Source organism: Lonchura striata, chromosome 1 (assembly GCF_046129695.1).
Source record: "Lonchura striata isolate bLonStr1 chromosome 1, bLonStr1.mat, whole genome shotgun sequence".
Taxonomy (NCBI): domain Eukaryota; kingdom Metazoa; phylum Chordata; class Aves; order Passeriformes; family Estrildidae; genus Lonchura; species Lonchura striata.
Window position 1 is genome coordinate 12,659,768 of NC_134603.1, and position 25,828 is coordinate 12,685,595.

General features: G+C 40.8%; 1 protein-coding gene and 1 non-coding gene across 3 annotated transcripts; one reads left to right on the forward strand and one right to left on the reverse strand.

The window, feature by feature from the left end:
- The first annotated feature begins 1,817 nt into the window (after positions 1-1,817).
- On the forward strand, positions 1,818-1,890 carry TRNAM-CAU (transfer RNA methionine (anticodon CAU)). The gene has a single exon. It is a non-coding gene; the product is annotated as a tRNA-Met (tRNA).
- Positions 1,891-3,289: 1,399 nt separating this feature from the next.
- Positions 3,290-25,486, reverse strand: TBC1D31 (TBC1 domain family member 31). Of its 2 annotated transcripts, XM_021546416.2 has the most exons (20): positions 25,382-25,486; positions 22,953-23,099; positions 22,287-22,402; positions 20,352-20,530; positions 17,859-18,010; positions 17,280-17,439; positions 16,846-17,046; positions 15,517-15,693; positions 14,655-14,734; positions 14,405-14,551; positions 13,994-14,127; positions 12,871-13,004; positions 12,115-12,294; positions 10,908-11,140; positions 10,149-10,298; positions 8,843-8,978; positions 5,936-6,130; positions 5,394-5,544; positions 4,281-4,397; positions 3,290-3,662 (listed from the first exon to the last, which is right to left on the reverse strand). In XM_021546416.2, exons 1-20 carry the CDS (start codon positions 25,456-25,458, stop codon positions 3,526-3,528), a joined length of 3,003 nt encoding a protein of 1,000 aa, XP_021402091.2. In that variant the 5' UTR covers positions 25,459-25,486; the 3' UTR covers positions 3,290-3,525. The 2 variants fall into 2 exon arrangements, with proteins under 2 accessions (XP_021402091.2, XP_021402093.2); XM_021546418.2 differs by lacking the exons at positions 17,280-17,439; positions 17,859-18,010; positions 25,382-25,486 and having other exon boundaries at positions 22,953-25,280.
- Between the last annotated feature and the right edge of the window lie 342 nt (positions 25,487-25,828).

The following is a 25,828-nucleotide window of genomic DNA, read 5'->3' on the forward strand; positions in this document are numbered from 1 at the left end:
CACAGGCAAATTCACACTCCCTGAATGTGTCTGTACAATTATCTTCAAAACGAACCTGAAGCTTGCTTCTCAGGTGCTGGTGTACTCCGGCAACAATCTGTTTCCAGATGGGACACAAAAGCAAAGCTGATTAGAGATTGCTTATCTGAGAGGCACCCACCTCAGCCCCAGGCCATACGAAGGATTCGAGTCAAATTTACCACGGCCGTCGGATTCGATTGTGTTCCCCTTGTCGCATCCTGTGAAATGAGTGAGGAAAGCACTCAAGCAAAAGCAGGTAGGCTCCTAAGCATCATTGCACAATCTTCAAAACAGCTTGAGGCTTCTCTGTCTTCCCATAGTATTCGTTAGGGAGAAAAAACAGCTGTGATGTTGAACTGGAACGGAGACAGTAGCCATGTCCATGGCTTCAAAACAGCAAAAAGGGTCATGGGCTCTGTTCTGCACCTACATGCTGCCAGGCAGGCTTAAAACTGGATGTGAACTTCGTCACTGTGCCCCGTCCAGAGTATGTTGCTATTACCATTGACGATTCACTCATTTCTTTAAAGCTTTGTGACTACGCCATCCTATTAAAAGAAAAATACCCCTTCCCAAACATCCTGACTATTACGTGGAGGGAGGGTTGTGAGCTGGCCTCAAAGCATCAGAAATGCAAACACTCATCACTTGATTGTGCACATTTAAGACTTTTTTTTTTTTTTTTGGTGGAGGTGGTGGCTGGTCTTTTTTTTTTTTTTTTTTTTTTTTTTTCCTTTCCCAGGCTGCAGCTGCTGGAGTCACGTTGTCCCCGTGGCAGCTCTGTGTGTGTCATCAGGCGGATGGAGGCGCGGCTGGCAGCGGAGGCAGCGCGGAGCCCGGGGGCAGCCGGGCCGGCCGGGCTGGCCGGGGAGAGGCGGGGCGGCAGCCGCTGCCGCGGGTGTCCGTGCTGCGTGCGTGCCGGGCTGCAGCGCCACGCGGGACACGCTGCCTCACGGGCGGGCTGGCCCGTGTCCGTGCCGCGGCTCCGCGGGAGTGCGGGATGAGGAGGATGCGGCCGGCCTGGGCCCGTGTGCTGCCGAGGCCGTGTGCGGGCAGGGGGAAGCTGCCCCGGGAGCACGGGTGACTTCGGGGCGCACAGGGACAGCTTTTCAGGGCAGCTTCACAGATTCTGGAGCTCTGTCAGGTGCCCTATGGAGTGGGGAGAAAAATAATCACACGTAAAGATGAGACGAAGATGTATGGAACACAGAACAGCGTTAAATGGCTCGGATATTAATCCTGAAGCGACCACGTGGGCCGAGCAGGGGCGGTGGCGGGGCCGTCCTGAGCTTCTGGGGCGATTTTAAAAACTACCCCGTCCCTCCCTCCGCCCCCAACATCCGCCCGCAGCTGCCAGACGCGGCCGAAAGTCACTAATTATCTCCTGACCTGTTCTGCGCAATTAGGCCGAAAATGATGCCATCTAATTACCCTGACATGCAGGACTGTGCCCTCCCAACGCCGATCGGGGCCAGGGACGGCGCTCCCCTCCTCGGCCAGCATCCCTCATGGTCGCCCCGGTGTCACTCAGGGTCAGCCTGGCCCCCACATGGGCACGGCGGGGCTCCTCACACGTTATACGGTGGGGCCTCACACTGCCGCCCTAGCGAGCCCCATGTCACGCTGCGGTCCCACATGCTCTCTCCGAGCCCCCGCACGGCCTGCACGCCCCAGGTGTGGGCGGAGGAGGGGCCGGGCTGGGCCGGGCCGGGCCGGGCCGGGCCCTCCCCTGGCCCGGGCGGGGAGCGAGGTGGCCGCCAGGACCGAGAGCCCTCGCGGAGGAGGCGCTCTCAGCCGCCTCGTTAGCGCAGTAGGTAGCGCGTCAGTCTCATAATCTGAAGGTCGTGAGTTCGATCCTCACACGGGGCAAAGGCGGGCAGCACTTTTTGCTCTCGGCCGCCTCCCTCCCCCGCGCTTTTAGCCCCACACCGCGCTCCGAGCCGGCCGGCGACTTCCAAATGTGCTTGTCGTGATTGCCGAAGCGGCGGTCCCAGGACAAGCGCCTGCCTGTCTCTGCCGGTGACGTGCGGGAATCACTCTGCGATGGTTCTCGCTTTCCGCAGCCGGGTTTCAAGTCTCAGGAATAACTGCGATGGGTCCAGCTCTCGGCAGCCGGGTTTCAGCCGCTGCGCTGTCTGCCAGCCCGTGCAGGGATGTGCGGACCGGGAAATGCTCCTGCGCTGGGCAGTGGGCACAGCCGAGGGCAGCGCCCAGGAGCTGCCGTGGGGACACGGCAGGACACCGGCCCTGCCTGCCAGAAACACTCATTTTATGCACTTTTACAGCCTTACCGCTTTTGCAAACCATAAGCACATACACATGGAGCCCATGGTGCAGGCCAAACCTCAGCGGGTTTACTATTTCCCTTTACAGAAATAATCATATGTCAACTCTAAGACAATCAGCAGAAAAAGACATTTTTTCTCATTTACTCTGCCTCTGAGATGATCCTGGCTTGTTGCATTTTTCTCCCTTTGAAAAGGAATGTTGCCTCTTCACACTTAGCTGAGGGCTGCAATGAGATTTCTATGGAACCTGGGTGCCGCTAATGTGACTCTTCCTACTTCCTGATGCAGAGTAAGGCAAAGATAGCCAAGTACCTTCGTGCTTTTAGGTTTTGATGAAGTTTAATGGGAAGCAGAGAGGCTGTTCTCTGCCCCATGTGACAAAAAGCTGCTGGTTAGAGGTCTTATCCTGGGTCTGCCTGGTGCCTCAGCTCCCAGGGCCAGCACGAGCAGTCCTGCTCCCATACTGCTGCCCCAAAGAGCATCGGCAAAACCCCAGGGGAAGCAGAACAAATTAAGATCCCAGTCCTCATATTTTCACAGGGCCAAGTCTACCTGTTATCAGCACTGTGTGTAGCAATTATGGATGAGTCACTTTAATTAACTTTGCCCTATTCCTTTTTACTGTAACATCACATAATGTTCTTGACTTGGGTCAAAAGCATTAGCCATCAGTACCACAAGCACTACAAGGTATTTGTTTAGATCCTCTCACCCATTCTTTCTAATGAAATGAACCTGCTAGCTAATATGTGTAACAACTACACACATCTCCAGCAGCAGCTGCTTCACACCCCCTCTGGGCCGTGGTTTCAATGTTTGGCTCTCACTGGAAAGGATTCTTTTCTCTGATTGCAAATTTCTCTGCTACAACTTTTAGATTCCACTTACATATCACTGACAAAATCAGCACTTTAACAGTGGTTTGTTTCTTCAAGTCAGGGCAGCCACCAGAAAAAATTAAGTACACAAATAATGCAAACTTAGTAACTTAATGGTGAAAAATGAGTTTATTTTAGAAGTAAAAAATAACAAGAAGGCTACAAAAAAAAAGACATATATTCTAGCTAGGATATATTTTCTAGGATTTTATTCTTATATAAAAATATCTCCAAAAGACTTTAATAAGTCTATGATCCATCCTGAATCACACTATACATATTTAGCTTTTCACTGATTAATAATTTGAAAGTGCAGCTAAGGTCCAGAGCAAATCTTCTCAAGATGACCACGTTGTAGCTGGGAAATGAGCTGGAGGGTGCCTGGCTTTGGCCCGTGAGGCGAGCCTTCGTCTGAGCTGCCGGACTTCTGCCATCAGCTCCCACTCCTGGCGCGCCAGTTCTGCTCGTCTTCTGTCTAAAGACAATGAAGTGCAAGAAACTTAACATTGCAACTAGTGGTTTTCCATAAACATTACAAATACCTGTTGGAAAACAAGAGATCTCTGGCAGAGAAATGCTGGTTTTCAGTACCACTGGATGTGGAGGCAGCCCTCAGACTGCTAAGAGCAAGTTCTTTGAAGCGGTGCCTCTGCTGGCTACCAGGTCAGGTGCAATGGGGGCTACAGCAGGTCCGGAGGTTCCCACTGCCTGCAGACTTTTGTATTATATATAGATATAATATATATATATGTAAGGTGCGTTGGAATTTAAACTGTGCTTTCACTGCCAGAGCAGCTAGGACCGACCAGAGGAAATTAGACTAAGCATGGGTAAGATGATCAGGTCAGAATGCAACTAAACTAGGCTGAGGTTTACTAGGACCACTGTCATAACCTGACACACTTCAGGCACTTTTTACCTGTGCCATCCCTGGGAGCAAAGACATTTTCTGCAGGTGTGAAAGAGAACACAACAATAAACTGGTTTACTATCCACTAAACACCTACACAACTAATGACTCAATCACACAGCTGGGTGTTCCAGCAATGCTCTGAATGTGAATGTGAAAGAGACTCCTAACGTAAAAACTTACTGTGTGGTGATGATGCTAATGTAGACAAATCATTGAGACAGATGTTTTCAGGCCTTGGCACCTGGTGGACTTCTACCCCTCTTTCAGGACACCTGGCCTTTAAATTGTGCAGTCCCTCTGTGGGAAATGGAAAAAAGGGTTATTTGTAAATTAAAAATATTGAAGTTTCTAGTGAATTTTTCTAGCTGGAGGTAAAACAGTTTTTCTCCAGGAAGCAAAGCTAGAACAATCACCCACTCCAGTTAATGGCAAGTACAATTTGCTCAGAATTAGAGGTCAGTGTTTCTACTCTTTGGGTCAAAGCAATGCATCACAGCATTTCATTCTAAGGAATTACAGCTCTGTAATTTCATTAATTTCTTAAAATTCCCTTTAAGAAATTACAGCTCTTTAAGAAATTACATGCGCTGTTTCTTCCTATGTAATTAATCTGACAAACAGGCCACTAAGATCATATGGAATATGGCTACTCATGCTTGTAGTTTTAGGAGCCACCCACTTTAATTATGCACAGTTGCAAAATACTGCATACTAAAACATTAGGTAAATAAAGACAAAGGCTGAAAAAGTTTGCCCAAAGCAATACTAATCACCTAATATTAATCACTAATTTTATGTGAGCCTTGGAAGCATGGTGGGGGGGTAGGAGAAATACCTGCAAAAACTGGCCAATTCTGGAAGCACCTAAATGTGTTGGGGTTGTTTGTTTTTAAACCATACACTTGGAAAACACTTTGTTTTTAAACAAACACTTGGAAAACCACTTCTTGGTATAATACTGTATGTCATCACAGGACAACATTATTTGACAGCAAATTTATAATGGATGCAATTTTACAATTGCTTCTAGATGAGCTAAACCTGTGCTCCCACCAAAAATGCCATTTATATTGCTGCAGTTGATCGGTATCAAACCGAGATTTCTTTCCAAGTCTAGCCTTGGAAAACAGATATATCTGTTTTATGCAAGAATATTGCCAAAAAGCACTTATGGAATGCTTACTAAAGGAGTTATGTTGAAGTTTATCCCCAGTATTGGACGGTTTATTTGTATTCAGTCATTGAATGCTTCATGCCAACATCCACACAGAACTGTGTTTTCTACATGCTCACCAAAATGGCCATCCTCCCTTTGCAGCTTCTCAGCCAATTCTAACTCATCATTCCTTTTGTCATCTAAGAACTGCTTCCTGTGCCCATCTACAGCAGCAGCCACCTTCTGCTCTTCCTCCAGCTGAGCTTTATTCTGTACAACATCTTCCTGCTGTGCAACAGAGATATTAAATGTCTTCAACAGATGTGTTGCAAGGAAAAAGCAATAAATAGAACCATCTGGATTATTACAGATTACACTTCACCCTAAAATCAAAATATGGTAGTCAGCTGTATGAAGGTTTCATTTTGAAAAATGTCTCATTCAACCATCTGGAGAAAGGTAAAAGTCTTGGGTCAGAGAATAAAAATGAGACGAACTTACAGAAATAGGAATATGCTTTCCTAAGGCTAAAACATCCTTACTAATTCACTCTTGTGCTTCCAGCTTCCAGATATTTCCAGTCAAAACAGAAAAGGAGAGTTCTAACAAAATATTTCTCTAATACATCTCAGCTTTCTGCATTCCCTGTTACAGGTGGTTACAGTTTTGCCAGGCCTACCTTTTTTTCTTCTGTCTCCCTCATTGCCTTCAGCAGTTCAGCTTCTTTCACCCTGTTGTCATGCAGGAGCTCGACAATCTCCCTGTAGCGCTTCTCCTGCTCCTGGTCATCACGCCTGAGTCTCTGCTGCCGTTGCAGCCTCCAGTCGCTGTCAGTGTGCTTCTGCTCAGCTTTGGCTAAATTTTCTTCAGCCACCTAAGAAAACACCTTTCTTACCAGAAATTCAGTCTATCCCAACTGCACAGCCTTACCTACAGACCAGGCAAGACTAACTGAGGTGTTCTCCAGTATCCCTGTCAGATGTCCCTGATAGAGGCATTCACTGATGGGTGCAGCTGACATAAGATTGATACCTGAATGCCAATACTTTCACCCACATCCATCTGCTTCCAAAAATCAAATGCTGTTTACAAAAATTCAGACCCATATGTTTATTTCTAGACAATACACAAATGCAGATGACAAGCATATGGGCAGTGGGATAGCTGCAACTATTTTTCCAACTGTGCAGTTACAAGTTCTGAGCTTGAAAATCTGAGCAATTCCTAATGTCAAGCTACACACATTCATTACCGTGATTTAGAAGACAGCTTCTACAGCTGAATTTCCTGCCAAGTACTACCAACTGAAACCTCCTTTGAGGCTGTCTTTTATTTTGTTATGGTTATAAACAAAACATGTTCCTTATCAGGAGGATGACTTGTTTTGAAAAGTACTTTTGAGTCTTATGTACATTCTAAGTTTTGAGAAGTAAAAAAATAAAAGCTAATATTTCTGGTAGGTCCAGAGAATTTCAATGTTATACAGCTGTTTGGACACCTCAGTCAGATTTTTGGAAATCTCAAAACTTTAAACATAGAATCTTAATCTATTAATATAGGTATCTAGAAATGAGATTTTTTAGAAAATATTTCCATATTAACTTGAACTAGTTAATTACAGTCAAAATACTATTAACTAGTGCTAATTGTATAAGTTAGCATATTGACTCCCTAGAACACATGTTAAGATCCAATCATCCTACTGTATGAGCTTTCTGTATTTCTTCTTTATCTATTTCTATCAATCTCTGAACACCTTTCAGATCCACCTTTCTTCGATGGGCTTCCATCTCATCTTTCATTTCCTTTGTAACTGCCTCTTGGTCTTTGATTAGATGCTGCCAAGCACACAAACAAAAAATATTGTTGCTAAGCTACTAGCTCACATTGGTAATTCCATCTCTTTAACATTTATTAAAATTTCATTAAACTAGTATTTGAATATATCCACACATCTCATCCCACTACATATCATAACTGTCCAAAAAAGCCATAGACCCTGCTGTTTTATCCACTCAGAATCAGATGAAGCATGAATCATAACAGTGGCCTGAGTAATGACAAGGGATGTAATTCCATTCTCCAGATTACAGTGGAGAATAAAAGCAGATTTCCAACCTAAAATAACCAGATTCATCATGAAAATATTCTGAAATTTATGGCAAATTTTAGCCAAAACCCCAAAATATTTCATAACTATAAAGTGTGTTTCATGGCCCTGGGATTTGCAATAAACTCATCTGCAGCTTGAATGCAGAGATGATTTGCCAAAGTAGTACAACCCAGTAGCAGACCTAGAAACAGCATTTTAGCGTACCACCTTTTCTTCACATTCACCAGGGCACATCCACACTATTTTCTGCAAATGTTATAACCCCTTCCCAGGCTTGTAGGAATCTACTGAGCAACTGAGGCAAAGTCAACATCCTTTGAAGCTGGAGCAGGGACCCTCGCTGACGGCAGTGAAACAGTGCAGGGAAAGCCTGTCTGCACAGACTTTGTGGGCAAACAGAGATCCTCAGCTAGTTAAATAATTGCTACCTTTCCAGCCTAGAGAGGATGATCACTGTAGAATTAGTTCCTTAGAGAGCTGACTTTACACGTACTGGAATAAAAATGAGCTTAGCCTGATTTGTGTTATGCAGCCACAATACAGCTGGCTGTATATTGAATAAATAAATGCTAACAGAAATTTAGCCCAGTCATGCTCAGTATGGATTATAAAAAGTTCATGATCAAAAGCTTTAAAAAACCCAAATACAAGCTGACACATTTCAAAATGAGGGTCAGAGCTGGATGTCTACTTTTCCTTTATTCCATTGGATCTACACATACCCAAGATGGGTACACGTAGCTTTGATTTCTAAACACTTAACTGAGTATTTTTAATCAAAATGAATATTTCCAAAGTCTCCCACTGGCATTCTTGCTTTGCAGTCATTTATAATAATTATTTATAATAATTAACTAAAATTTAAACTTTAAGCAGAATTACTGATTAAAGCTGTTTATTACTGAATAGCCATATTTCGTATAAATCAGTCATTTCGGAAAGGAACTGCACATTCCTGATGAACCATCCACTTCTTTTTGCTTAACGATGTTGTTGGCAACTAGACATTTTTGCATCACCTACATCAATCTGCTATACTGCTCTCTCCAGAAAATGCAGATATGTCTGGATATCACAGATGAAAAGGTGGGAGTTTCCGGGTGAGGAACACATTTCATATACTTATTTCTTATTTACATGTTCCTCACTTCCCTCAAGCAGCTAAGCCCACAACTAAACCCTGCAGGCCACTGTAGAACCTCTCAATCAATGGCAGAGTTAATTTGCAATCTGGACATACAGCCCACAGACAGCTGAGAATTCACTAGTCCTTTAAGGAGCTCATTACATTTTTCAACACTGCCACTAACTGTTAAATTATGCATTTAAAGTTGAAGCAGTCCACCTCATGCTAAATACACCTCTGGGCTCACAAATCACAGTATATCAACTAAAATTTTAGTTATGCATTTTTTCTTCATTTATTTTCCCTATTAAACCTTGTAGAAAATAATTGCTTGAGCAATACTAAACCTTTCTTGCAATTTCATCATCAAGACGTTTTAGTTCCATTTGAAGCTGATCTTGCTGGTAGTTCAGAAAACACCTTCTTGAAGCATCTAAAAGCTGCAGTTCCTTTGCTTTCAGTTCTCTTTTCACAACAGCAAGCCTTCAAGGCCAAAATAAACAGAAATAAACAAATAACAGAAATAATACTGTATATGTAAAAGGTCAGTACCAAAGAGCACAAACATGCAATGCAGTTAGCCATTAATTACTGTGAGCTCATCTCCAGCTTAACAAACCTTAGGACAGCTGCTTTCATTCCTGTAAAATGTCCAATTTTCATTTATGAGACAAAATTAAATTCACAGACACACATCTTCTAATGGCAATATCTCCAGTTAAGCTTTGAAGTCCTGTGCCGTTTCTGTTCCACTTTAATAAGTACTAGTTTAATGTTGCAAGGATTCAAAACTGGAAACTACTCCTTAGAATAACTGCCAGTGTCCTGGTACCTCTTGCTGCACAAAATTAGTCCCAAGTTTATTTGGTAAATATCAAACTCTTTCAAGAAATAAAACCACAAACTCAAGGATTAGCTTGTAAATAAAGGCTTACTGTCATCTTTAAAAAAAAACACCTAACTCTGCAGGTTACAGAAGTTTAGGAGATGTGATAAAAACGTGGTGGTTAGGAACACGGTTTAGTGGTGAACTTGGCAGTGCTGGATTAACCATTAGACTTGATGATCTTAAAGGTAATTTCCAACTTAAATGATTCCATGATCACCTGTAGTTCATCTAAGGAATTAGGGAGATGTTGAAATTCTCTTAAACCTTCACAACTGCAAAATGTACAAACTCACAGTTCAGCTTCATTCTTATCACAGCTCTTTGCTTATAAACCGATATACAAAGCAGTGGTTTTTCTCAATCCACTAGAAATCCAAGACTGTGTACAGTCACTGATCCTGTGACTCTTGTATCTGCAGTGTGGGTCTGCCCACAATGCAAGTCCAAAGTCTCTGTGTGCAGACACACAGCAACTGACTGTTTAAGAGACTTCCAAATCCAAAGTAACCAGAAAAATGGGAGCTGAGACAAGAATATGAAGTGACTTGACCTCTAATCTGCTGTATTCCCTCCAGGGAGTAATAGGCAAGGTAGTAATACAACCCAGATCACTTAATTCCCACACCAAAATATGACCCACCAGACCACAGTTATCCCACATTACAATTTATACCAATTAGAGGTTTTTTCTCCTTTACTCATGGTTAAAAATGTAATAGCAGGCTACAGTAGCCAGACCCCTAATGTTTCCTACGTTCTAATACCTCTGGCTCTGTTCTGCCAACTTCTCTTCTTCCAATAGAATTTTTCGCCTCTGTTCTTCAGCTTCTCGAAGTAATTTCTGCTTTCGATAACAGGCTTCATCTTCTGCTTTCTGTTCCTGTGCTTTGGCTTCTGATTCATGTGCTAATTGTCTGCATGGAAGGAAGTTACATGTTAATTATTCAAACCAAATATCAAGAAATTACTTGATTACTTTGAAACTGATGACAGTACTAGCAAAGAACTGCTGAAATGAGATGACATGAAAGAATATGGTATCCCCTTCATAGTGTCAAAGTCCATGAGGAAGAGCTACCATACTGACTGTTAGAGACAACAGGGCAATACTGATGAGTACAGGTATTTTCTTGCTCACATTCTTAACAAAAACTGGTTTCTAAGGGTGCCTTCGCATCATGGTACCCACTGATTTCAATAGTAAGCTTAGAACTCCTGGCCCTTCAAAACTTGGACCCCACAAGGTCAACAGAGGTTTAGGCTCTGGCTATGAGCTTCCAAGTTTGTTGACTTGTGGCCCAATATCTTCTGCTAATTAGAAAACATTTTTTATTTAAGTTAAGACTAATAATTTAATGTAAAAACATGTCAAACAAGTAATTCTCAACCTTTAGCAGCTATTTCAAGTCCTTTTCCTGAATTTTTTTATCTCTCTTCTCAAGACTACACATTACAACATACAAAGGCAATTATGTCCACCTGTACTTCCCAGTCTGAGAGTGTCTTCAGTTTCTCACTAATACCTCTCTCGCAGGTATTCAATTTCATCCTGTCTGATCTTCTCCCATTTCTGAGCTTGATCATTCACAATGAACACGGGATATTTATTAAACACAGGGTACTGTCCTTTCGTAAGTGGTGTGAAGTCATCAAGCATATGCTGTGGATGGATATCCAGTGGTGTAGCTTCCATAAGATGATAGGCTTCCTTAACCACAACATTAATGTCCACGTTGTTACGATGATGAAAGAAATACTGTAAGAGACAGGCTGCCATTTACATTCTACACAAGATTATGCACTTTAATGTATTTTTACATAAATACGTATTTATTTTTAATGCACATATCTGGGAATTATAATGAAAAATATCAAGATATCTATTTCAACAGTTAATTTAAAAAGTTTTTAAAGTTTTCCCTACCAATTCATAAAACATCACCAGCTCAAGTGACTTGAGCCAAACTTCTTCAAGGTGGGAAAGGATGCTGTGGTTCTTTTCCTTCTCTTCAAATGGCAGCTGTATAAGGGATTTGGGAAGCTGGGTGTCAGTGTAGAGTGTCCAACAGTGACTCCTACCACTGGATAAACCTGCCCTGACTTACAGTGTTCAGCCATGAAGCTCAGAAGTTTCTCCTCTTGCAGGGTTATTCTTCCTGTCAAAGATTTTATCTACCAAGAAAATCTCTAAATAGTCATTATTAAACATAGCAATAATGTTATTGGCTTAATGTCAGTCAAATTGACTACTCATAAACACATTTTAGAGGTGGAACCCTTTGTTTGCCTACAGAGATATTGTCATAAGAAACCTCTTCCCATGGAACATTAAACATAAAGAAATATTTTAATTTAGCTTCAGAGAACATCCAATAATACTGCCTAATTTTGAAAATCTGTCAAGACAATAATGAAACAACATCACAGAATTATTGTGTATTGTCTCCAGAAGCAGAAGTCCATATTAGATCCTCAAAAAAGAGACAGAATTATTTTGTGCTTGATGAACAATTGAAATTTTAAAAATGGTCTTTAGTGACATTAGAAAGCTTTTAAAGTTCTCCTTGCATGAAACTGCAGGAAGCTGCTCAATGTTTTCCTCATTTATTGTGTATTTGTCAAGTACCAGATACTAATTTGGAAATGGATCTCCTTGTAACCTGTCTAACGACGGATACAATGCTTTATACATCTTTTCCACATGATTGACTTAAATATGAAAATGTTTACCTCAAAATCTGCTGCTTGATTACAGTGGAGCAAGGGAGCTCTGGAACATATAACATAGGCAACGACAATCATTAGAAAGTATGAAGGATGGTTGGAGAAAATATTGTCAAAAGTTTTCAGCCATTCTTCTCTTGTTAGAACCTCAGATAATAGTGTTTCTAGGAGAGGCCAAGCATAAACCTAAATTATTTGGGAAAATTGACAAAATGATCCATTAGTACAATTTAACCATTCCTTTTAAAGAAACAATGTGATTTTTCTTGCCTTATACCAAGAAGCTATTCATTTATGAAAAAGGAAAGAAACAGAACATTTCAAGGTAAGTTTCATCACTTACTGTAAACATACAAAGTTAATCTGGGGTGATTACAAATACATTTCTTATTTCACTGGATGTCTTAATGTTCTGTTTAGGTTTGTGAAGCTAAAATAATCCCTAATGATAAACAGGGATTAGAAAATTAATTCATCACACTTGTGTCCACATTAGAAAAGGTACATTTATAATTTGATGAGTAGATTTTTAAGCAATGTGGACTTGAAAGCAAAGAACTTCTAAAGAAATAAAGCAGCATATATATGATCATGGACAAGGAAAAACAACAGGAAATCAATTATATATTCTTTACACTCTCACATAATTCACTGTTATGTAATGAAAACTCCCCCAGAATAGAAATATATCAAAATAAAAGACCAGTGCACTACTATTCATTGCAGTATATTTTTGTATACAAAAGTGGTCTAGACTATTACCTGTGAAGTCACATTGTATTTTATTAAATGCTGAAGTAGTTCTTTGTCATGATATGCCAAAACGTTCTCCACCATACCAAGGACATTAAATGGAGGATTGGGAAAGTACTCAAACCAGTGTTGACAAAAATTAACTGAAAGAGAACAAGAAGTTGAACACAATCCATTGTAATCCAGAGCGAAACACTCATGACAACCTTGAAGTTGGTTATCAAGCAGATGCATTTAAGATGTTGTTTCAGGCAGCAAAACCTGTTTAAGATATTCCCATCCCTTCTCTTTCCAAGTATTCTTAAACCATTCCCTCCAGCTGCACTGGCATGGGTTTTTGTGTCAATACACTGTGAACGAGAATGAAGAACTGATCTGGCTCAAATACAAAGTGAAAAAAAAATCTGTGAGCTGTGGGACTAAGGCATGGGAAGCAGATGGGAATATTTAAATCAGTGTTTCTGTCTCACAAAACTATGGCCTGGATCATGTAATTTTTAACGTACTAAGAATAATTTATGTAAACTTGGATACTTATTCACCAACAGCATGTGGCTGCAAAGTGGGTATATATACTTGGCAGCACACATCTTCTGTAGACTTAGCAGCAGCTGCAACAACTAATTTAAGTGTAAAGCACTCTAAATTAGAGTGTTTCTTCAGAAGATAGCCACAGCCAGTGTTCAGACAAATGTCTGGTTTTGAGTTACCACATGCTCAAGACAACTAAACAGAGTTTAGTTGAGAGAGATCCTTCAAACCTTGAAAGAGATCATTCCCTGTTGACTGGGCACAGGTGACAGGTGGAGTGGGTGGCTGTGACTACTTTTCCCATGTCTCAGAGACTTAATTGTTATTATATAATTACGCTAGATACATATGAGTTTGCAAATGCTAGATACATTTCAATTAGACTTTACAAACGCTGTTAAAACTGCTAACCTTTTGCTAGCAACACTGCAAAAGGAAGTTTCATATTTTGAGGTTTTGGTTTTAAGCTCCATATTAATTCCTGGTAATACCCTGGTGACCTATTAACTTTATTCATTTCAGGAGGAAAACCTCTTTTGCTTAAAAAGAGGAAAGCTTAAACATGTTGAAGCATATTTGAGTTTTTAAAATCATTGCTTACCTACTACTGTAGCAACAACTTCAAAACAGATCAGTTGGTTGTTCTGGAATAATTTTACAAATGGGAATGCTAGCAAAGGCATGTAAGGTGTCTCAGCAAAGATAGCAGACCAGTGAGCTAGAGCTGACAATGTCCTGTACACAGAGGCAAACAAAAAAACCTGTGTAGAAAACATTGATCCAAAACCAAACAAAAATATAGCATCTATTTTATAATCAAAACACAGAAAGATTGTGAACTTCAAGACAGATGCAGGATTGTATGAGTTACCAAAACAAAACTGCATGAGGGCACTACTATGTCATTTTCGAATTTTTCTTCCAGCTGCTTCTAGCTACTGGATACATTTCAGATTACTATATGAAAATAAAAATCTGTAATATTTTAAATAAATACAAATATCTATTTTACCTCTGTAGAACTCTCAGCAGTTTCCCACTTTTGATAGGATACTCTTTCTGAATATTTACGAATGCACTGTGGATACCTCTATCTATCAGGCTACTGAATGCCAAGTGGTTTTCAGGAAGTTGTAATAAGGAACGCCAAACAAACATCCTGCAATTAAAATGCAGCCTTAGTCAAGGAAATTCTTTTTCACAGGCCAGCAAACACAAGCAATTTTATTTTGTGCAAGCATGAACATGCACACAAAAAACACCTGTACTTAGCTGGATATTCTCCAAATTCTTTCAATAAGGCCTGCAGACGTTTCTTGTTTAATCCACCTGGCAATTCATTCTACAAAACAGGAGATCAACAATAAATGTAACCATTTTCTATTTCTTTGCACTCTAATTGATGAGAGTGGCTAAATATTGGAAGTTTATCACATAGTGTCAAAGAAAAAAATCCAGTGTGTATTGCTGTCTGCTACATAGTCCTAGGAACATCAACAACAAAAAGGTAATTCAATCATAATTTATTGTCTCCTGAACTCAAAGCACAGCTGCCATTGATTTCAGTCAGAAGCAGATCGGACCCAAACTGACTGAACTATGTACAATTAAATGATGGATATAGCAAACCATAAAGAATACTAACATAATAAATAGATCATATGGTGATACATAAACAGGAATATATATATATATATATGTACACATAAAAGGCACAAGAAAAAGAGAGAGAAAATGGCACCATGATGACAGAGGGGAATAAATGTAATAGTAATTAATCTTCTAAATAATTAAAAAAAAAAGGAAATGGATCCTAGGCAGACATTTTAGAGGTGCCAGTTGGCTTTCTGCAGGGAAGCAGATCAGATCTAGCAAATACCAAATGTGTCACAAGTTGCTTGAACAACTGCAGAGGTACCCCAGACTGGAGGCAGCTCTGGCTGTATCACATACTGTAGGAGTACGGGCTAAATAGAGAGAAAAAATGGTACTAAAATTTCCTAAATCCCTGCTCTGCTCAAATATCCAAGTGCTTCAGTGCCTGAATTTATTTTTTAAAGCAAATGGCAATGAAATATAAACACTGCAGACTGAACAACAAAATATTTGCAATTTCTTCCCTACCTCTTTATTTTCAAGTGATGTATTTGCTTGCAGTTTTAGTAATCTGCTTTGAATTTTGCTTTGTTTGGATTTCCATGGCTCCTTTGACCTTCCTGAAGTCACTTTTGTGATCAGTTTATTTGCCTCTGAGGTGTACTTGGGTCCATCTTCTACAACTTTGAACATGAATGGTGGAGGCTAGTATTAAGTGCAAATACTTTGGTTAAAATCTTGTAAGACGGATTACAAATAAATATAATTTGTTGCTTACTCTATTTTATATATTTTTGAGCTTGATGGCCGTAAAAAGAAGACTAGAAGCATATTTATACTATAAATAAACAGATATAGAATGTATTCTCCTGGAAAAGGATGTCCATTAATAAAACTGCTCTAACTATGAGAAGGTTTATGTAGCTTCCAAGCTAACTCAAACATCATGTTATTTTCTTGCTTAGCAAACAGTAAAAATATAATTGGGATACTAGAGATGTGTATCATGTACTGTTCAGGTTATTTACTTTAGTGTGTTTCTCAATGTCATTAAAATATTTTGCATTTCTATAACACCAGTTAAAAGAATACAGAACACCTTTACAAACTTTAATTAGTCTTCAGTGTCAGGCAGGTACTAATTAATTCAATGCTGGAGATTGTGAAAGCAAGTGACAAAGTGGATATCCCAGTTTATGTCAAACTGTCAGCAAAAGTGCACATGGAATGTGTGTGACATCTTTACACATCCTTCCTCAGCTCCAGCTCCATCATTATCCAGAGCTGGTTACTGTTTACTTCAAAGACATGGTGATTAAAGATACATGGAATTCTGTATTTAGAAACCTGACTACTATTAATAAATTAATGTCATAAAATAAGAACTGGTATTTAGAATGCTTGTTATTTAGGAAGGATTAGAAGTGTATGATTGTGCCATAAGTGATGGGTGCTGGTATCCAATAACACAGTAAGAAGAACAAAATCACAGTAACAAAAACATCATTTGTGCCCACAGTTTAAGAGAGTATTAGTTGCAAAATATTTCTTGTAGGAAATGGAACAGAAGAGGCACAATTATTCTGTTTCCATTTCCTCCAAAACACCATTACAAATTGCTATAGAAAGAAATACCATCACCCCCTTCCAACACTAGTAACACGGTGATATATATACCTTGAAAACATCAAATTACCTGACGGGCTGGAGGAACTACGAAGGAAATTGTACAAATCACTTTTTCTTTATTTGCATTGTTAAATATGGCACCTCTGCAAACTACTGCTGATGCAAAACATATGCAGATAAATATCATCTTTATGAGGTCTTACTGCTGTTTTAAGAAGTGTAAAATACCTTATTTCCTTCTTGAGTCAAAGCTTGGACACTGTATAAGTTAAGGCTTCCATTTTCCATTACTGAGGCAATATACCGTCCAGTCGGGCTAATCACTGCTGTACTAATTCCCTCTTCAGGACTCCCAATGTCAAAAAGAAGTTTGCATGTTTCTATATTGATAAATCTCATAATATTATCTTGACTCAACACTCCAAGGACCTACAGGTTAAAAGGATTCATCCATTAATACTGCCAATGTAAAACAAAGTGGAACATCCAATTTAGCAACAACATTCCAAAAAGCTAAAGCAGCAAAGATTCAGCATAGTAATGTGCATTTCCTTTTGTGCTGTATACCCCTATACCCCCAGAGCCCTGCAAAAGCTCTCCAAGTATAGGTGTTGAATCCACTACCCAAATACTCCTGTCTTAAGCTTTATGAAAAAACTGACCTGATTGGAGCCCCCATCAAATTCATCAGGGAGGAATTCCAGGTGACGGACAGCTCGCACTTTCTCAGGCATCTGGATTATTCTTATCAACCGCTTTAATTCCAAACACCATACGTGAAGATGATTTGATTTCCCACCAGCTACCAAAGTGTGACCATCCCTGGATCACACGTAAAGCTTCCATCAGCATATTATAATTTAAATTAGTGTTAGCTAAGAAGAGAGATTGATCATTTTGTTCTATGCCCTCAAATCAGTTCTGAATTGGCCATTATTCCTGTGATACTCTCCTGAAAGAACAAAATAGCTTCTAAATAATAAAATTTCCTTCAGTAAAGGATAGTTTAAAACTTATTTTAGTGGTCACTAAAAATCAACCTAATTTATTTTGACTGCTATGGGACTATAATAAAAACTGCTACTGATCCTTGCTGAAAGTATCAGTCACAGCAGAATTCAAAAGCTTATCATAGTTTATAGCTCAATATTTCCACAAAATATTACAAAAAAAGAAAGAGAGTCTGTTTAAAACCATAATTTTTATAGTCTGCCTTTAGAATGTTTAAAATAGCAATTTACCTGGTAACAGCAAACACCTTATAAAATAATACAAAACCTTCTACAGGAGCTGACAACTGGTATTTACAGTGAAGAGTATCGAACTCCCATGCAAAAACAGAATTATCTTTGAAACAGCTGAGAATGGTGTTACTCAATGGAAGAAAAAAAACCTGGAAGAATATGGAAAAGAAAAAAAAATGGGATGTTGTCAAGGAAGTACATTTTAAATTACCAAAATGCATGGCAAAATAAATCATGGCAGATGTGGCTATTACTGTAAGTGTGCAAGGCTTGGATCCCACAGGGAGCTGACCCTTGTCCCCTGTGACAGCCTAGAGAAGAGTAGGTGTGTTCTCCTTGCACTGGTTAAAACGTGTTGTACCCTTTGCTAAGTCAATTTAATTAACTGAAATAACTGTTAAATTTTATCTGTCTCGTTTTTATGACTGTTAAACTTTATTGTTTCCAATGAGTGCAGAGAGGACGCAATATAAACGCTGGGGACATCACTGGCTGAGATTAAGTCAGTGCTACAAAGTTTGTTGTTTTGGTCTGAATGATCTCTTGGGGCTTTGAAAATCTGGAAATATGGATATGTGGGCTGGGTTTCATCTTAGTGACTGAAAATTGGACATTCAGGCCAAATGAGTCACTTGACAGTGAGCAAAAGTAACCTGTGGGGAAAAGAGTCATCTCAGCTACCAGAGTAATTTATCTTCAGAGAGACTGAGCTGTCTGTCCTCCTTTAGGGATCCTGAGGAAGACTAGACAAAGAATTGAGAGCAGATGAATTTTGGTAAACTGGAGTACTGAATAGTTGCTAATTTTCTGCTTTGCCATAGAAAAATACCACAGGATGGTCACAAGCAGACGTTGAATAAACAGTGATGCTTTGATCATTGTAGATATGTAATATTCTCATCTGTCTCACCTGCTGTCTCTTCACTCTGCACCTCAGTCTCTATCTTTTTAAATTAGCTTTGCCCCATACCAACCTAACAGAAGGTGTATGTTGGAGTGCAACTGGGCTTAAGAGGCATCAAAAAGCACACAAGATGGATGTGACACTTCTACAGTGGTTCAGAGAGCAAGCAAGAATCCAGCTTTGCACACTGAGTGTCAGGCTTGCGGTCTAATAATAAATCTGAACTTCAGTAAAGCACATATTTACCTCTATGTCTTAGACTGTGGGATGAGAATAAATACCATTATTCTAAAGACAGGAAAATTAAATCTAGATTATTTGCATAATGTCCTATAAGAAGTGGTAGCACCAAAGAGAGCAGGCTCCTGATTTCCAAATGTGATCTATTAATTCAATCATAATCTCTACTGTTTGGCTTTAAAGTTTTTTACATACTGCAACATCCTCATCCTACTAAATTCCAAGAGCCACTAACCAATAAGTCCCTACACATAGCAAGATACTAAGCCCTAGAAAAATCTCCACTAGAGAAATGCATCCATCTTTGGAGGAAGTATGTTATAATTATTTTAGCAACATGTGCTACACAACAGTTTTAATAAAACAAACAAACAAAAATTTATGGATGATCTTTCACAGTAATTGCTAGGTGACTATTTTAAGCTGACAGAATTTCTGCCTGACCCAGAACTGGGTGAGGACACTCAAATGAATAGCCTTGCTCTCTGCAAAAGCAGCACGGCTTTTTAGTGGCCAGCCTGACGGGAAGCTTGGTTTGAAGTGGTGTTTGTCAGACTATTCACTGCAGGGCAGCACGTGTGCAAGCCATGCTCAGGCACTGGGTCAGGACTTTCTGTAGTACTTAGACCAAAGTGTGACATTTGGTGGCGCAGGCAGACCTGTTTAAAATAGTGTAATGCTAAGGGAGACCTACTTAAACCACTCCCTGGCACAAACATGTCATCCTTCTCATCCCATGCTGTCCCAGTGGGTCTGTGCAGCAAACAGAAGCAAAGACACCACTAGGCTGAGAAGCAATTATTTCTTTTTGCTGAGTTCCTTTTCAGCCTCATTTGTTCCCACATTCAGTGCTTTGCATGCACAGACAGAAGAGCTTTGGAATAAGAAGCTGAATGAGGCAGGTGGTGGTGACTTTTTGAAGTTACCATTATGACACCAAAACTGGTTTTTTAACAACACTCTTAGATCCCACTATCATTTAGGTTGGAATCAATCTACACAGGTCCTGAGCTCACCCTAGGCTAATGCAAGGTCAACCTAGAAGATGGCTCCAACTTCCAAGTTAAATTGGGTTAGTCAAGGTCATGTCCAAGCAAGTTTTGAGTATCTCTAAAGATGGAGGTTCCTTAAAAGTTCCCAACAGACCTCTGCAACTACTGACTGATTATTTCAGTGATCTGGGTGATGTGATAGGATGAAAGTTCAGATGAGATGACCAAAGATGACAAAAAAGATTTGTCTGTATTTTAAAGACTATTTACAAGTAAATAGATTTTAATAAGTGATCTTATACCTACTGTGGTGTGGTGTGCTTGTTCAGCCTTTAGCAATTGCTCTTTACTCACCTTTTGTATACCCACAGACTGACGAACATTCAGCTTTCTTATTCTTTGAAAGGTGTCCAAATCCCACAGTTGAGCTGTATCAGTGGAAGTAGTGATGGCAAACTTGCCTGACTCATGGACAGAGATGGAAGACACAGAAGATTCATGGCCTCTCATCCAACTAACTAGCTCCTGCGTTTCTGTAGAAGTTGATGAAAATATATGAAAGTCATTCAACCACTGTCAACAACTACTACTTTATTCTTTATTGTCAACACTATGCTATGAAAGAGACTTTTAAGCATAACTAGCATATAATATAACCATTTGCCATCACAGCCCAACACACAAAAAACAAAGGTATCAGTCTTCACATAGGTTTTATACCTTAGAGAGGCACAACCTTCTCCTCATCGCCAAATAACATAAGTTATGCTCAGTTCTGCTCAGAAAGCCAACTTGCGCAGACTTGATTCATTTAGTGTAAAAATCAATCTTAGAAAACCATGAACAATGTGATCAGTTAACTTCAGCATGCCTCATAGAATGTCTGATGTGAACACCCACAGAAGCTGAGATTGAATGGTCTGGTTAGAATTCTGCACTTGTTTTTACTTGTGGACAGAACGTGTGAATGATTACACAACTATTTACAGGTGCAAAGAATAAAGGTTTAATGACAATGGGCTATGACTACAGAAAGACAGAGTCAGAAAGCAACAGCTCATTAATTCTTTTAGAACCTTAAACATTTTTATGCTGTGCACTGCATTCTAAGGAAATGGTTCCTCTGACTGCAGTGTCTCCCACTTGTGACTGCATGACCACTAATCTTCCCTCAGCAGCCAAACTGCACTCATGGCAATTACACTGTTTACATTGGGTGGTTTGCCTGGCAGCCCATGGAGTGGTTCCAGCTACTGCTGTGGCATCAAAGATAGGAAATGGCTATAAAGCAGCTCATAAAGACTAGCAGTCAAACTTTCTGCTGTGCCTACAGACAATGGAGTGCTTAAAGCTATCATCACCTGAGAGGTGACAGGGGATTAGAGAGTACGTATTCTGAAGAAGGGGATGGAGCCCATCAGGTAAGAGCTGTCTAAATACCCTAAGGAACTGTACTGATTAAGATGAGCACCATTCATATTTTAGCACATTCTTCAGTATAAATAAAGGCTATTTATACTATTTATAGGCTATTGATAAATGGAAACAGCACCATATGAACATGCAGTACTCTCTGGCATAATAAGGATTTCTCTAATTGCATCCAAATATCTAAGTTTGATCTTGCTGTTGTTGAAAGGAAGAGAAAGAGTGCAGAGGATTTCACACCTTAACTCTGACTTTTCCTATATTTTGAGCAACATTGTGCTACATTAAAATCTTCACAGATAATCTCAAGCCCTAAAACTGTAGATGAGTGACTCCTACAGCTTTTTAAAAATGTTTAAATCCAGGTAATAATTTGATATAATGGAGACATTACAAATGCATTTTCTGATAGGTAAAGAATAATTTATGAAGAATGAATTGTCACTGCCCTTCACCATTTAACTTCTAATCAAGACAGAGACATGCAGCTGTAATTTCATTTTTAATATTGCTTTTCAACTGGTTTTGGCTTTATTTTAATACAGTACTTCATTCTAAGTAAACATATAAAAAACTGCTTTAAGAAAATTAACATACCTAACTACAATTCTGTGGTGTACTTCAGTCAAACAAATGCCTGTGTGACTCAGTGAGAATAAAGAACTTTGACAAAGCAAAGGGTTCATTCACCGAAGGACTATAACAAACATGGGCCCAAACTTTTCTTTTTAGACAGATGGCATGAAATACATAGTATAATTTCTATAAAACAAACTGTCCAAAAAATTAAGGTCAAAACTAAAATTATATACGTTTTCATGCCAATACAGATAGCATTTAAGCCTTGAAATTTCTCCTTACCTGTATCAAAGCACTTAATGGAATAATCTGCCAAAGCCACAAGGAACTCTGTCTTTCTGCGAAGATTAAAGGCCAAAGCAGTGCAAGCCTGCATTGTTCTCTGAACAAGGTTGAACCTATTTAAAAATACACATTCTCATTGTGTTAGGAAACTTTGGTTCATTTAATGTCAAGTGAAGTAATAAATTAATTGGTTTCAATATATTTCACAGAGAGAAAAAAATAAAAGCAAAAGAAGGAAGGAAATAATATCTAATTATAGTAGATCTAAAAATGAGTGCTAGGATTTTAAAACACTAATAAAATGCTGAAAGTCTGGTTGATGCATTTCTGCATCAACCAGTAGACTAGGTCTAGTCTATTGTAACTCATTGACCTGTACTGGTCCAATAATAACTTCTGGTGGTAGTCCTTAAGTTCTAAGGCACCACTGCTCTTTTTACAGTTGCAAGCCTCTGATCTTTTTGAGCAGCTAAACTAATGAAATAACATATAGGGAGCCTACATGAGACAGTGGGTTGAGGTTTCGGCCCTGAGCAAACTATTACCTATTTCAAAATATTTAGTTAAAACCTGACCCATGGGAACCTGTTCAGGCAAGTTCCACACACCTGAATGGTACAGATGTCTCAGACAATTAAAAAGTCATAATAGAAATATTCTTACCTGTTCCCATTCAAGTCAAAAACATATATATTCCCTTGGCGGTCTCCAGCGAGGAGAGAATCCCCAGAACTGTCAAAAACCACATTCAGAAAATGTATTGTCTTTGAATGGTACCCCTGGACACTGTGAATTATGTTCACTATAACTCTGTAAAGAAAAACAACCAGCAAAACAACCATGCTTAGAATAATTTTATTACCATTTATATCTGCAAGACATAGAAACATTTTAATCCTATCTTAGGATTTTACAATTCCGATTTTCCATGTTCTATGAAAGATCTCCCATGAAACCCATGTGTTTCTATATGAAAAGTATGCTACAAAGGAAGTAATTCACTGGGCTGGAAGGTGGGTAGGAGATATGTAAAGCAGATGGGGGAAGTTCACCATTCACAATCCTTTCACGTGGTTTCTGATTGCCCAATTTCCATCATTAATGAATAACACTGATGTATCTGAAAGCCCAATTCAACCCTCAGGAAGGAACCTGGCTCATCATTACCACTGCAAAGAAACGTTCTAGAAAACTGAGAAGCTGTGCAGTACTGTAAGAAACCAGTCTGTTTAGATATGGGGAAAATCAGTTTTAATATCACTTCTTTTCACAGTCTTAGAAAGTATTTGGATTGTTTAGCCTGGAAAAGAGAAGGCTCTGAGGTGACCTAATTGTGGCCTTCCAGTACCTGAAAGGAGCCTACAAGAAAGGTGGAGACTTTTTACAAAGGCCTGGAATGGCATGACAAGGATGAATGGCTTCAAACTGCAAGAGAGTAGGTTTACATTTTACATTAGACATTAGGAAAAAATTGTTTACTGTGAGGGTGAGATAATCAGGCTCCCTAGAGAAGTTCTGGATACTCCATCCTTTGAAGTGCTCAAGGCCAGGCTGGATGGTGTTCTGAGCAGCCTGGTCCAGTGGAAGGTGTCCATGGCAGGGGGCTTGCAACTAGATGACCTTTGAGGCCCTTTCCACTCCAAACCATTCTACAATTCTATGAATAAAGCCTTTTTTATTACTATTCATCTGTGCTATTACAGAACAGAATTTTCTAGTTTTCCACTTCTATCCTTATAAGGTACTGTCCACACAAACAGAGCCAGATGCAGAAATGAGCTGTAAGAGGAAGGTTTTTCCAGGAAGCAGGACATCGAGATTTGGAAGATCTACTATTCCTGGATTTATTGCCTACCACTGAACAGCCCAATCATTTTGTATTATCACTTGGATGTGAATTCACAGTTAAACTAAACACCAAAAGTGTGCCAGATATTGGCAGGCTGATTAAAGACTGCAGAGCACTTGCAGAATGCTCTGACCATGGTTGCATGAGATGCTGATAGCTCTCTGAGGCACAGAATATGCTACTCAGAATGCTCTGACCATGGTTGCATGAGATGCTGATAGTTCTCTGAGACACATAACTATGGTGCAGACTAGAGATAAAACTAATTGTACCTCACTGTTAAGCCCATTGTTTTCTTCAACAAAAGGGCCATAAAAATGAAATCGGAAAGATAAAATATTTTAAAGTGTAATTGAAATCTAGTGATGTTTGTGTGGGATTATGACATTAAAGATCCTGACAAATTAGTATGACTTCTGCTTCTAAAACTACTCTGAAACACAAGTACTTATCCCTGCAGCTACAGCACCTCCCAAGACCTTCTCAACATCACTCTCTGCCTCTCAAAAGTTTCCCTGCACCTATACTAAGCCAGGAGAACAGAGTTAGGAGTTCACGGGGCCTCTGGGGACAGAGACCTCCAAAGCATCATTTGTGTCGCTGCTCTTCAGCTTAGACCAGGCAGTATTTACACAGCATACCACACTGCGATTAATCTCTTTGAATTCTCCATGGCATTTTATCCAATACGCCTAAACAACTAGGGTAAGTGTCCAGCCAAGCTGCGCAGCCTGAGCGCGGGGGTTTCACAGCCTCCTTGGGGACCTGCTCCGCCTTCAAGAGGGATCTCATTAATACATGGAAGTATCACAAAGGCGCTGCCAAGAGATCGGTGCCAGACTCTTTTCGGTGGTGCCCAGCGACAGGAGGAGGAGCAATGGCCTTAAACGAAAACACAAAAGTTTCACCTCAGCAGGAGGAAGAACTTCACGCTGAGGATGGCAGGGCACCAAAGAGGCTGCCCAGGGCGGTCGTGGAGTGTCCCTCTCTGGAGCCATTCCAAGCCCGCCTGGACGCGCTCCTATGGAAGCTGCTCTAGGTGACCCTGCCTTGGCAGATCTCCAGAGGCCCCATCCAACCGCAGTGATTCCGCCACTCCAGGGGAACGTGCTCCTTTCGTTATGTAACCGGGTACCCCGGGTGCCCCTTCCCCCGCCCGCAGAGGCTCGGGTGGGCCCGGGCCGGCCCTGCCCGCCCGCCCGCTCCTCTCGGGCAGCCGCTCCCCCCGGCCCGGCCCCGTTACCCCCGCGCTGCGGCCGCCGCCGCCCGGCGGGTCCAGATGGGCCCGCGCCGCCGCTCGCCCACATCGCAGCGCTCCATCCCCGCCCGGCGCCGCCGCTCCCGCGCTGCCAGCAGGGCTCCGCCCACGCTCCGCGCCGGGGGGGCGCCGCTCGCGTGGTACAGCCCGCTCCCGCTTCACCAATGGGGAAGAGCCGGAAGGGTGGCGAGTGCTCCCCCCCCAGACATCAGGGAATGGAACCGCTCCACCTGCGGCCTCGCGGGCTGCTGGGAGTTGTAGTTTCCCTCGCGGGCGTCGCGCAGCGACCTGGGTGGGGACGGGAGAGCGGAGCGCGGCCAGCGCCGGGCAATGCAGTAAAAACGCCGCGTCCTCGCAGGCAAGTGCGTTTATAACGCAGTGCAATAGGTCACTCATAACATGGTTTTTCAGGCTGGCGCAGGACTTGTTCCC